This window comes from Caretta caretta, chromosome 5, assembly GCF_965140235.1.
Source record: "Caretta caretta isolate rCarCar2 chromosome 5, rCarCar1.hap1, whole genome shotgun sequence".
In the NCBI taxonomy this organism is placed as follows: domain Eukaryota; kingdom Metazoa; phylum Chordata; order Testudines; family Cheloniidae; genus Caretta; species Caretta caretta.
The window spans coordinates 130172492-130185144 of record NC_134210.1 but is presented as its reverse complement, the minus strand read 5'-3'; the positions used below and the strand labels follow the sequence as shown (position 1 = coordinate 130185144).

Sequence of the window (12653 nt, the reverse complement as noted above, 5' to 3'; positions counted from 1 at the left end):
CACCACGTGGCTCCCGGAAGCCAGGGCATGGCCCTACTCTGGTTCCTACATGCTCCTGCTCTATATGCTCCAATGGCCATGCTCTAGTGGCCCCCTCCAGCACTCCAATGGGAGCTGCAGGGGCGGTGCCTGCGGACGAGGCAGAGTGCAGAGCAGCCTGGCTGCACCTCCACATAGGAGCCAGAGAAGGGACATCCCGCTGCTTCTGGGAGCCGCTTGAGGTAAGCACCGCTTGGAGCCTGCACCCCTGAGCCTCTCCCCATGCCCCAGACCCCTGCTCCAGCCCTGATCCCCCTCCTGCCCTCCAAATTCCTTGATCCCAGCCCAGAGCACTCTCCTTCACCCCAAACCCCTCATCCCCAGCCCCACCCCAGAGCCTGCACCCCTTCCCACACCCCTACCCCAGCCCTGATCCCCCTCCGAACCCCTCGGTCCCAACCCAGAGGGTCCTCCTACATCCCAAACTCCTCATCCTCAGCCCCACCACGGAGCCTGCACCCCCAACCAGAGCTCTCACCCCCTCCTGCACCCCAACCCCAATTTTGTGAGCATTCATGGCCCGCCATACAATTTCTATTCCTAGATCTAGCCCTCGGGCCAAAAAGTTTGCCCACCCCTGCCTTACATGATGTACTTTGTACAAAAGTTTTGCTGAAATTGTCTAACAGTGGCAATTATCAATGATACACATGGTCATATTTCAATCATACACCAACACAACCCATAAAGAAGCTTAATAGAAATAGGGCAGCAGGAATCTGAGCCAGCTGTTCTTTTGTGGCTCCAAATGCCATCCAATGTTATCCGGGGACCAGAGTCAGTCCTGCCCAACAGCAAAAAGGCATTATTTTACTGCTGTGGAAAGATTGTTTTAACTATTATGGCATTAACTCTTCTATCCATCGCTGGGAAAGTTTTTACTTTGGTCTCGTTGGCCCAAGTTGCTGATATATTAAGGGAGCAAGAGAAGATGACAACAAGCTGGCTTTACTCTTGGCTGTTCCATGACGGAACAAATTTCACAGCATGACAGCTTGTTGAGAAAAGAAGAGAATTCAAGCACCCCATTCACATTGTATTTGTGGATATCAAGGCAGAGTTTGACTCTGACAGGGAATCACTCTGGCTGACCTTTAAACTCGCAGGCCTCTCTGACAAGTATTGAAGAACGTTCCATCTCTTATAATGACAACTCCTCAGGCTGTGTTCTTGTAAATGAGAAAAAAAAATCACCTTCTTGCAAATTAGGTCAGATGTTCAACAAGGATATGTCACTGCCCCAGAACTCTTCAATGCCATCACAGACTATGAGCTTGACCACACACTAAGTAAATGTCATTCAGGCATACGCATTGTTAGGAGACTGGAGAGCCCCGAAACAGGCCACACCCTGAGACACTCCTGTTTCCCTGTGGTGAGGCACCTTTATCCTTTCTTGTTTTTAATGTTATTTTTTTAGTATGTGTTTCAGGTTTTCCAGCAGTAGGGGGAGCCATGATTGGGGCATGTCTGGACATGCGGTGTATATTCCTGTCATAGGGCGCATGACATATATACACAACTGTGTTAAAAGCTTCTCTGTGGGGTGTGGTGAAGTGGTGACAGACTCTAGACAGAGAAACAGATTCATCTGACCACAGCTCGTACGCCTTGCCACGCCACCTGGCAGGAAGTGAGATTTTACTTACTCACTATAATTGTAGCCTAAGATTGTGTATTTAGGTCCTACTGTAGTTTTCAACAAATCATAGAATCATAGAATATAAGGGTTGGAAGGGACCCCAGAAGGTCATCTAGTCCAACCCCCTGCTTGAAGCAGGACCAATTCCCAGTTAAATCATCCCAGCCAGGGCTTTGTCAAGCCTGACCTTAAAAACCTCTAAGGAAGGAGATTCTACCACCTCCCTAGGTAACGCATTCCAGTGTTTCACCACCCTCCTAGAGAAAAAGTTTTTCCTAATATCCAATCTAAACCTCCCCCACTGCAGCTTGAGACCATTACTCCTCGTTCTGTCATCTGATACCATTGAGAACAGTCTAGAGCCATCCTCTTTGGAACCCCCTTTCAGGTAGTTGAAAGCAGCTATCAAATGCCACCTCATTCTTCTCTTCTGCAGGCTAAACAATCCCAGCTCCCTCAGCCTCTCCTCATAACTCATGTGTTCCAGACCCCTAATCATTTTTGTTGCCCTTCGCTGGACTCTCTCCAATTTATCCACATCCTTCTTGAAGTGTGGGGCCCAAAACTGGACACAGTACTCCAGATGAGGCCTCACCAATGTCGAATAGAGGGGAACGATCACGTCCCTTGATCTGCTCGCTATGCCCCTACTTATACATCCCAAAATGCCATTGGCCTTCTTGGCAACAAGGGCACACTGCTGACTCATATCCAGCTTCTCGTCCACTGTTAAAGCCACCTTGTCTCTCTCAAACTTGACTGAATTGCTCTGGAGGAAGGGCCGTTCGTAACAGCCTAAAATACAAGAACCTCACTGACACAAATTTTGTCTACAACACAGCATTAGTTGTTGAATCAGTGGACAAGCTGATTGCAGTATCTAAACCCCTAGAAAGTTCACTTGCAAAAGTCAGCCTGAAAATTAATTGGGGCGAAAACAAAATTATTCTAGCTGGCAACTTTGAACAGGCTGTGGGCTCTAGCATTTAGTGGATGACCACCCAGTACAGATTGCCAGCAATTTCACCTATCTGGGCTCTGTTTTGGATAACATGGGCAGCAAAAGAACTTGAAACTTACACTGCAAAAGCATTGTCAGTAATGGGACACTTCATGAAGAACGTCTTGCAAACCAAACATCTTGATCAGTAGAGAAAAGATGCTGAGGATATACAATGCTTTGGTGGTCTGAATCCTGACCTGTGGGACTGAAACATGGCCCCTCACTGTTTAGATTGAAGAGATATTGGACGCCACTCAAATGAACCAACTCTGAGAGACTGAAAACATAAAATGGTTCAAATTCAAGCCAAATGAAGAGAACCATCTTCTAACTAATTAGGTCCCGCTCTCTCAAACAGTCGCCCAATGCTCTCTAAGGTAGTATGGTCAATTTCTCCGAATGCCTACCAATCTTCTCCGTGAGAATCATCTTTGACTTGAATCAAATGAAAGCAGGATGGAAAAGACATACAAATGTATCCCCAGAAGACCTAAAATAGGATGGTTGGACAGCAACAGATACCTGTCCCTAGCAGGCATTCTACCTTGTAATACACCAGGTTTGGTTCAGGACAGAACAAAATGGGGGCCTGTAATGCATTCTGTGGCATCTATGCTGCATAGACAGCATGAGAACTATCTATCTAGCTATGCAACTAGAAGGGATGCAAGCTTTTTCATTTTTTAATTAAACATTTGAGTCTAGAGAAGAAGACAGACCCTAATTCCACAACTGCCATGGAATTTTAAGAACAAGGAATTTCAACAACCCAGGTGGGAAAGAAACTTGAGAAGTTGTTCCCTCCTCCAGTAATATTTATTCTGTTTAATTTTAACTTTTGTTCTTTGAAACAAAGCTTCTATATAGCAAACATTCCAATCATGCAACCAAAGTATTGGAGAGACATTTTAAAGTCATATTATTCAAAAAAATAATTTTGGTTTCAAAAGACAGTTATGGTTCCTAAGTGACTATAGAGTAGTTTCTTACCAGATTATTTACATAATCTAAGCACTAAGAGCAAAGAAATGAATAGTTAAGTACATAAAGCTTACATGACTCTCAAACACATTTTTATCTAATACAAAGAAATGCTTGAACTCTGACTTAAAGATTTCAACATCTTGATTTCAGCATCTTTTAACAGATACTGTTCGGACAATATATTTAAACAATTACATTTTTCATGAAGTACTCACAATTGCTGTTTGAGACTAATGTACCGGGAGTTTAATAGCAGTGAGTATGACTGTGAGCCTGGGTGCCCCTCAATACCAACTGGCAGATGGCACACCATACTATAACTCACATCAGGCCTGACACACATTGCCACAACACATGGTTGTCATAATCTGCATTTAAAAGGTGTCACGCGAAGGATCATATGCAACCTGGTAACATGCTGGTCCCAAAAATCACTATGTGGTACAGTTACAAAGTGTATAGAAAGAGTTTGAGATGTGTGCTGGAAATAGATTTCTAAAATGTGTTTAGCAGGAAGCACATAAAACCAGCCTGCCCTAGACCAAGGAATGTGCACTTTTCTAATCAGTGTAATCACAGGCAGAGGACAATGCATTCACATTTATATATAAAGGTAAACAAAGCCATCAAGCTAAACAAGCAGGGGAGAAGACTGCTTAACAATCACACCATGGGACCAAATCTGCACTCAAGGAAATCTTCATGGCTCTTTAAACAGAGACAACTAACTAATATAAGCAGGAACAAAGACATTTTAGTTATCCATCACTGAAGTGACTCAGGGTTCAGTGCCCTGTGAGCCTATGAAAGCCAGATCCTATTGGCCTGGAAGGAAAGAAAAGCAGGAAACTGACCCAGACTTTAAAGTGAGAAGGAACCATCATGATCATCTAGTCTGACATCTTGCACATCGCAGGCCAGAGAACCTTACCCACCCACTCCTGTAACAGACCCTTAACCTCTGGCTGAGTTCCTAAAGTCCTCAAATCTTGGTTTAAAGACTTGAAGTTACAGAGAATCCACCATTTATTCTAGTTCGCAAGTCAGCAAGTGACCCATGTCCCAAGTTGTAGAGGAAAGCAAAAAACCCCAGAGTCTCTGCCCGTCTGACCTGGGGGAGAATCTGACTCTAAATATGGTGATCAGTTAGACCCTGAGCATCTGGGCCAGACACCTGGGAAAGAATTTTCAGATGCAAGTCAGAGCCCTCCCCATCCAGCGTCCCATCTCCGAAGGTTGGAGATATTTTTTAAAAGTCATCACGGACAATACCATCCCCTCCAGTCTTGAAACAAGTTAGATTTTTTTGCCTCCACTACCCTTGGAAGACTGTTCCAGAACTTCACTCCTCTGCTGCCTAGAAACCTGCATCTAATTTAAAGCCTAAACTTGTTGATGGCCAGTTTATAGTTATTTGTACCAGTGCCAACATTGGCCCTTAAATAATTGCTCTCTTTCCCTGGTATTTATCCCTCTTTATTTATCGACACCAATCATATTTCCCCCTCAGCCTTTGTTTTGTTAGACTAAACAAGCCAAGCTTCTTAAGTCTCCTGCAATAATGTAGGTTCTCCATTCCTCCGATCATCCTAGTAGTCCCTCTCTGCACATGTTCCAGTTAGAATTCATCTTTCTTAAACATGGGAAACCAGAATTGAACCCATAATTCCACATGAGGTCTCACCAGCACCTTGTATGTCGGTAATATCACCTCCTTATCTCTACTGGCAATACCTCATCTGATGCATCCGAGGATTACATTAGCCTTTTTCATAGCCGCATCACACTGGCAACTCAGAGTTATTCTGTGATCAACCAATACACCCAGGTCTTTTTCCTCTGTTGCTTCCAACTGATATCTCCCCAGCTTACAGCAAAAATTCTTGTTAGTCCCTAAATGCATGACTTTGCACTATTAAGTTTCATCCCATTTCTATTACTCCAGTTTTCAAGATCATCCAAGAGGACTTTCTGACCTCCAGAAGGCAGCATTCCATGCTGAACCATCCCTTCAAATCCTTGTAAGCTTTTTGCCTTCTCTTGGTAACTTGTCTGACATGCTTATTCATCCAATTTGATCTGCAACCCTTCCCTACAATTTTTTATCTATCCCCTTGCTTGGGATGCAGGCTCCAGATAGTTTCTGTAACTTTGACTTAAAGTAATTCCAAGCCTGCTCCACATTCAGATCTTTGAGTTCTTCAGTTCAGTCCACTTCCCTAAGTAATTCCCTTAATTTTTTTAAGTTGCCCTTTTGAAATCAAGGACCCCAGTTACTGACCTATTTTGTTTATCCTTAGCTGAACCTGAACTAACTCATGATCACTCCAATCAAGGTTGTCCTCTACAACCAGTTCTTCTGTGAGGTCCTTGCTACTTACCAAAACAAAATTACCTCTTTTTGATTTGGTGAAGAATCTGTCAGCTATCACATCCAGGAATATCTGGGCCCTACCATTATTAGTAGTGCTTGCCCTCCAATCTATATCTGAGAAATTAACATTCTCCAAGATCACACAGTTCCCAGAAATTTATTTCATTAAAAATATTAAAAAGGTCTTTATCCATTTCAGATCCTGGGAGTCTGAAGCAGACCTCAAGTAATATAGGTTAGAAATCTGTTTACACAAAGATAGTAACTTGCTGAAATTAAGTTTTAGTCACCAGAAAATGGGTTTTATTTTGTTTTACTTATAACCACATTTGTTTCTTTTATTCTTACTTATCACTTATTCTACTTATCACTCTGTTCTCTTTTAAAAAGCTTATTCTGGTTTTATTATAAAAAAATCTCAGTGTCATATATTAAAGTGAATTTTGAGTCTTCAACTAAACTAGTAAGCTGCCGTGCACTCTTTGGAGGCAGCAAACTTAATTTCTAAGAGTACCCAGTGAAAGGGACTGGACGTTGCAGAGAGATGTCTCTGGGAAACTTGTGAATTGGAGTTCTTTGATAGTTACCTGCAAGGAAAGATTTGGCCTAGCAAGGTAGAAGAAGTGGCATGTCAAAGCAGCAGCAAACGGTCTCTCCTGCTGAAGTTGATTGGGGGTAATGCAGTAGCTTACAGTTCTGGGTACCTTAAGCAGAACATCACAGAGACATTGGAGAGCTAATATTTAGTTGTAATAGACTTCATGCCTACAATCGGGCTGAAGTTTCAATGACTCACTGTAACTTACATTTAAACAGAAACCACAACTCCCTAGCACACAACCTTCTGTCCCCAAGATTATCGGGGAATTCTCTCAGACTACCTGACGAGTCACACTGAATCTGATCTTCGAAGTTGGAGTGAACATTGGGGACCGAGCACTCTGCTCTCCTGGTCCAACAAACCCTGTCAGCCAGGTAAAGATCAGAGGCTTCTCTATCCCCAACTATCTTAGATGTTTTCAGATCATCATAGGAAAGTATATCACCCAACTATAAGACCACTGGGCAACAAGCTGGTAGAGTAATACAATCACCGTGCATCAAAAACTGCCAGTGGCTTAACCCCAAATCAGCTCCAATGATCACCTTGGCGTGGTTCACCACCAGATTAAATCAGTTGAAGTACACAAATACACCCGTGTCCACAATCCGATCAGAATGCACCCACAAGCAACAGACTTTTTGCATAACTATGCTGCCACAGTAAAGAACATTACTTCTAGTCCATAAAAACCATAAAATCATGGATGGCAGAACAATTTTGTCCAGCGAACTAACCAATCGCTGGACCCAAGCGCTGACTACTGCAAAGAGCTCTCAACCTATTCTACAGAAAAGATCAACTAAATCTGAAAGAAACTCACAAAGGCTGACCTTCCTAAACTAGACCATTTAATATTAATCTCTCTGCTACTTCTGATGGAGTTTGGACCTGTCATGTACAATGAAACCCCAGAATATGAAAAACATTCAAGTCACCACTCCTGCCGAACAGAGCTAGTGTCTCCCACCACACCCTCTCTGGTGAAAGCCAGCAAGGAAACACTGTGTCCTGTGCTGGGAAAAATAATTAATACCTCTTTCAGAGGAGCAAACCTCTCCAACTATTGCCCACATTCAGCCTCCCTTTCCTAGCAAGAAACACTGAAGCTCCAGAAAAACAATACATCTTCAGGCATCCTGGATGCTGAAGAATCTTGGCTTCAGACCAGGACACAGCGCAGATGATCCTAGCACTGCTAATGATTGTCTCCTCTTTGCAATGGGTACTGGCCATTTATCAATGCTCATACTAACTCCCTCCACAGCCTCAGACAATCATAGAAAGGTGCTGCTCACTCATTTATTGAGTATATTGGAAGTCAACTATTCAGTGTGTTACAATGACTTCAATTATTCTTTCCATCAGGACCCAGACAGTGGCGATAGGAGCAGTAGCCTATCTCCAAAAGTAGATACCTGGGGGGCAAGAGAGAGATCTAACCTGCCTCTCCTCAGTTTAATATCTATGAGTAAGGATTTCAAGAAATGGTGAGGTACCACAGACTCTGCTGCTAACAGCATGCCAAAAACAACGAACTATATCTCAGTTTCCAAAGACAACCCATGTCATCACACGAATGTAACTATACCTAGATCAGCATCTGAATGAACTGATGCCAAGAAGGCTACACTCTTCATAGTAATCCACCAACCTGCACCTTTGGGCCTAAAATTCTGGTTCTACAGCTCCAAAGCTATAGGCCCTTCCTAAAGCTAAAGAAAAAGCTCTCCTAATTATCAATTAGAAAGGAAAAATCTTTCTTAATACTTTAGAAAGAGTAATATACTCAAGCAGTGCCCTATCCTGCTCCCACTGAAATCAATGACAGAAGAGCTCGCATTAAAATCAGTAGGAGTAGGACTGGCCCCCAATGCTCAAAAATAAACTTCAAACTTTACTTTACAAATAGAAAGGAGAATCCCTCCAGAGCACCAATCCTCCTCTTCAGCCTATAAAGGGTAGAACTACAGTCGTTCAAGTATCGCTGTAAGCGATGGGAAGATAACCTCCTTTCCATTCTCAACTCCTGTGACACTAGGGCAAGGACAACAAGGTGTCATGTTAACTTGAATCCCTGACTGGGTAGGACACAATGAGACTCGGGAGTAACCACCAAAATGGGACTGCTTACCTTAATTCGAGGCATGGTGACAGTGGGTGGCTTTGCTTCAGCAATGAAACTGTGGCATGTTCCTTTTTCAACAAGTTCTGTAGTGTAGGGCATGAACTGTTTACCCTTTGATCCAAACACGAAATCATCTCTCAAAGCATCTATCAACACAATGACCACTTTTTTGAAGAGAGGTGATGGAATCTTGGTCCAATTAGAAGTCACTCCTAAAATAAAAGTAAACATAAAATGTATAGATCATCAATGCAAGTTAAGAGTCCACAACAAAAATGATCAGCACTTCTCAAACTTCACATAAGATTCCTGCAATAGTTATAATTGCCAATGACAGCAATTTAAAGTTAGAAAGTCAGCCCACATTTTCAAGATTTGAAATTCTAGTCTAGTACCAGTATTTGACTGTGCATGTTCTGGTTTTCATTGTAAACAAGACAGGACCATACTGTTTTTAGGTCGCCTGCAGCTGGAACCTATGTCTATCCATATCCACCTTGGCTTCAGGAAATCAAAAGATTCAGTCCACACGGTCTTTAGTCTGACTTAGGTCCCAATAATGCACTGACCTGCAGTGGTGCCCATCATTGTGGGGAAGTGCTAGATGTAGTGAATAGAAATGGGGTAAAACGGCTTGTGAGCCCTCAAGTGGCTACCACTGCATTTTATGTTTTAGAAGCCAGCTAGTAGTTTTTATATACAACTTCCTTGTATGTTGTGTATATTTAGAAAATATGGTTATCTGGAATCCCTTTGTGCCTGTGCTTTTATATATTGTTATGTAAAGAACAAAATAAATAGGGATTCAACTGAAACAAGTACTAATCATACGGTCTTACTCTTCACAGCCAGGGACAACGTAACAAAAGCAGTCAAGATTCACAGAAGCAAAAAGCTGTGGCAGCAGCCCCACTTCCACCTCCGTGTGGGGAGCTAGCAGTCCAATCCCATTCCAGAGAGGCACAGGGAGGGGGTGGGCATCCTATCCCCTGGGGAATAGGGGGGTTGGTGGACTAAGGTGGTGGGGTGGGTCTCATTGATGGCTGGCCCAGAGCAGCCATTAGAGCCCAGCTTGCTCCATGCTCAGCTGTGGCCCAGGCTACCACTGCTACTTCTTGTCCAGCTGATAGGGAGACAAAGGACCAATCAAATTAAACTTTATTTTCTTTCCTCTGCCAGTGCCTCAGCTCCTGCTGGCTTTATTCTTTCTCATGAATCATAAAACCAAATACACCAAAAACACCCCAAACACTTAGGATCCTGGATCTTATTTTGCAGCTTCCAGCCCAAAGCAAGCTTTTAAAGCCAAATTCTAACCACCTGTAAAAGGATTTAATAATGGAATTGCTGTCAAGCTGTTAATCAGAACAATATGAATAGAGCTGTTATAATAAAAGGTACAGGGACCATGGCAAACATAGGGAGCCTGTGATGGAAAGGAATTAACGTCTCAAATGAACATGGGTGAGTGTGATCCATGTACAAAAATAGTGCAAGGAGCGAGGGCAGGCTCTCCATGTGCACATGCTAATGATGCACCTCAGGATTTTCTTGCTTTCAATAATTAGATCTGACAAGGTTTGTCAAGAAGAAAAAGTGAGCAAGGGCCCAGCAAGGCAGGGGATGGGGGCACGGTTACCTATGCAGGTTACCTGGGCTGGGGATTGGGAAGTGGGACAGGGGCTGGTTACCTGGGCCAAGCAGGGGTAGGCGGAGTGGAAGATGAACTGACTACCTAGGCAAGGCCAGGAGAAAAAAGAAGAGGGTTGGGGGGAACCAGTCAGCTGGACTGGACCAGACCAGAGAAAGAAAAAGGGGGGAATGGGCTGCTTACCTAGACAGGATAGTGGAAGGACTGAACGGGTAAGACAGTGGCAGGTAGAGGAGGGGATTATACCTAGCTAGGGGTGATTACCTGGCCAGGCAGGGGAAGGAGGGACCAAGGGTTACCCAGACCAAGCGGGAGATGGGGGAGGGGAGGGAGGTCCAGGTTACTTAGGCCAGCTGGGGGAAGGGGCAGGCCGGATACCCAAGCCAGGTGCAGAATGGGCCAGCAAATTACCTGACCCAGGCCAGGGAAGGAGAGGACAGCGGGGGCGGGTTACCCAGGCCGGGCCAAGTCAGCGATTTGGGGGGAGGGGGAAAGGGGAAAAGAGAAAAGAGCTGCTGGGCCCAGCAGAGGAAGGAGAGGACAGTTGGGGCTGGTTACCTGGACAGGGCTGGGGGCGGTAACCGGGCCAGGCGGGGAAGAAGAGGGCGGAGGGTGGGAGGACCATAACCTGGGCTGAGCCGGATGGGAGGGAGGAAAAGAGTTACCTGGGCCGAAGAGGGGAAGAAGAGAATAGTGGGGGGGGGGTGTTTACCTGGGTTGGGCGGGGGACGGAGAGGGCTAGGGTCGGTTAGCAGAGCTGGAAGCGATTACCCAGGCCAGGTGGTGGCGGTTACCCAGGATGGGGTACCTGGGCCGGGCGGAGGACAGAGAGGACGGTGGGAGCTGGGGTCAGTTAGCCGAGTTGGAAACGATTACCCGGGCCGGGGCTGGGGGCGGTGGGTTACCTGGGCCAGGTGGTGGCGGTTACCCGGGATGGGGGGGGACGCGGTACGGACGGTGGGGGCTGGGGTCGGTTAGCCGAGCTGGAAGCGATTGCCCGGGCCGGGGCTGGGGGTTACCTGGGCCAGGTGATGGGGGTTACCCGGGATGGGGGGGGCTGGTACCTGGGCCGAGCGAGGGACGGTGGGGGCTGGGACGGTTAGCCGGGATGGGGGGTGTACCTGGACCGGGCGGGGGACGGAAGGGGCGGTGGGGGCTGAGGCGGTTACCCGGGATGGGGGGGGGTACCTGGGCCGGGCGCGGGACGGAGGGTTACCTGCGCCGGGCTGGGGCGGCTCAGCGGGCGGAACCCCGCGGGCCTCTCTCCAGGGCAGGGATCTCACGGGCACCGGGAAGAAGCCCCGGAGGAACAGCCCCACCCCGAGCGCCTGCACCAGGAGGCAGCCGGCGGCGAAGACCCCCGAGCGCAGCCGCATCCTCGAGCTAGGAGGTAGCCCCAGTGCAACAGCAGCGCTCCGAGCCCGTCCGGCTTAGGGGCAGGGGGTGGAACACCGCCCTATCAGCGGCCCAGGCTCTGCTCAGCCAGCGCTGCGATTGGCTAGTAACTAACCAATCGGCACCCTCCGCCTGCAAAACAAACAAACCTCAGCGCTAAACCGGCCGGAGCCCGGAAGAGCAGCTCAGAAAACTACAACTCCCAGAAGCCCCTTCCACAGCCCCCTGCTCTATGGAGCGGCGCAGGGATCAATCCGCGTTGCCCCCTCCACGCAATCTTGCCCAGCGGTCTTGTAGGGACTGGGAGGAGTCACTGGTGTTGCCTCCTGGTCCATGAGCGGCTGCATGGCCAAAGTCACTGGCCATGGGTGTGGCTATCTAGGCTAAGGCCTGCACAGCCTGGGCCTAGGGCTAGTCAGCTGCACGTGCCTTTGGGGCACGGTTGGTGCCTAGCCCATCAGGAAGTCCTGCCACTTGCCCAGCATTTGTTAGTTAACAGTGGCAAGCGAAGGAGAGGGATGTGCTGGGCATGCAGCAGCAAGGGACAAGTGAGGGTGGGGAAAAGGCGCAAGAGCAGAGAAATCTGGGCAAAGCTGAGTCTGGTCAAGCGACAGCTCAGCTGCTCTCCAGATGGGAAGGAAGGTAGCAGCACCCAATTCCCTGGACACTACCTGGCCTGTAGAGAATGGAATTAGGAAAGAAAAGGCTAGAAGAAATAGCCAGCAGTTAGCCCACCACATTGAAAGAAGATTCCAAAGTGTGCTTAATGTGAATTGAATTAGTTTTCTGTATTCATGTGCATACAATGCAGCCATGCATTACTTTGGCAGTCCTCC

At 46.6% G+C, this 12653-nt stretch overlaps 1 protein-coding gene across 3 annotated transcripts in view; it reads right to left on the bottom strand.

Annotated features, from left to right (window-relative positions):
* Positions 1 to 11875, bottom strand: part of PIGG (phosphatidylinositol glycan anchor biosynthesis class G (EMM blood group)) — a 178308-nt gene extending 166433 nt beyond the window's left edge. For 2 of the 3 annotated variants that reach the window (XM_048851464.2, XM_075128894.1), the window contains exons 1-2: positions 11639 to 11874; positions 8778 to 8983 (exon numbers count right to left, since the gene is read on the bottom strand). In XM_048851464.2, the coding sequence (XP_048707421.1) occupies positions 8778 to 8983; positions 11639 to 11798 (366 nt within the window). In that variant the 5' untranslated portion in view covers positions 11799 to 11874. Of the gene's footprint in view, positions 1 to 8777; positions 8984 to 11638 lie in introns of all 3 variants that reach the window. The other variant, XM_075128893.1, reaches the window with a different exon arrangement.
* Positions 11876 to 12653: the final 778 nt, after the last annotated feature.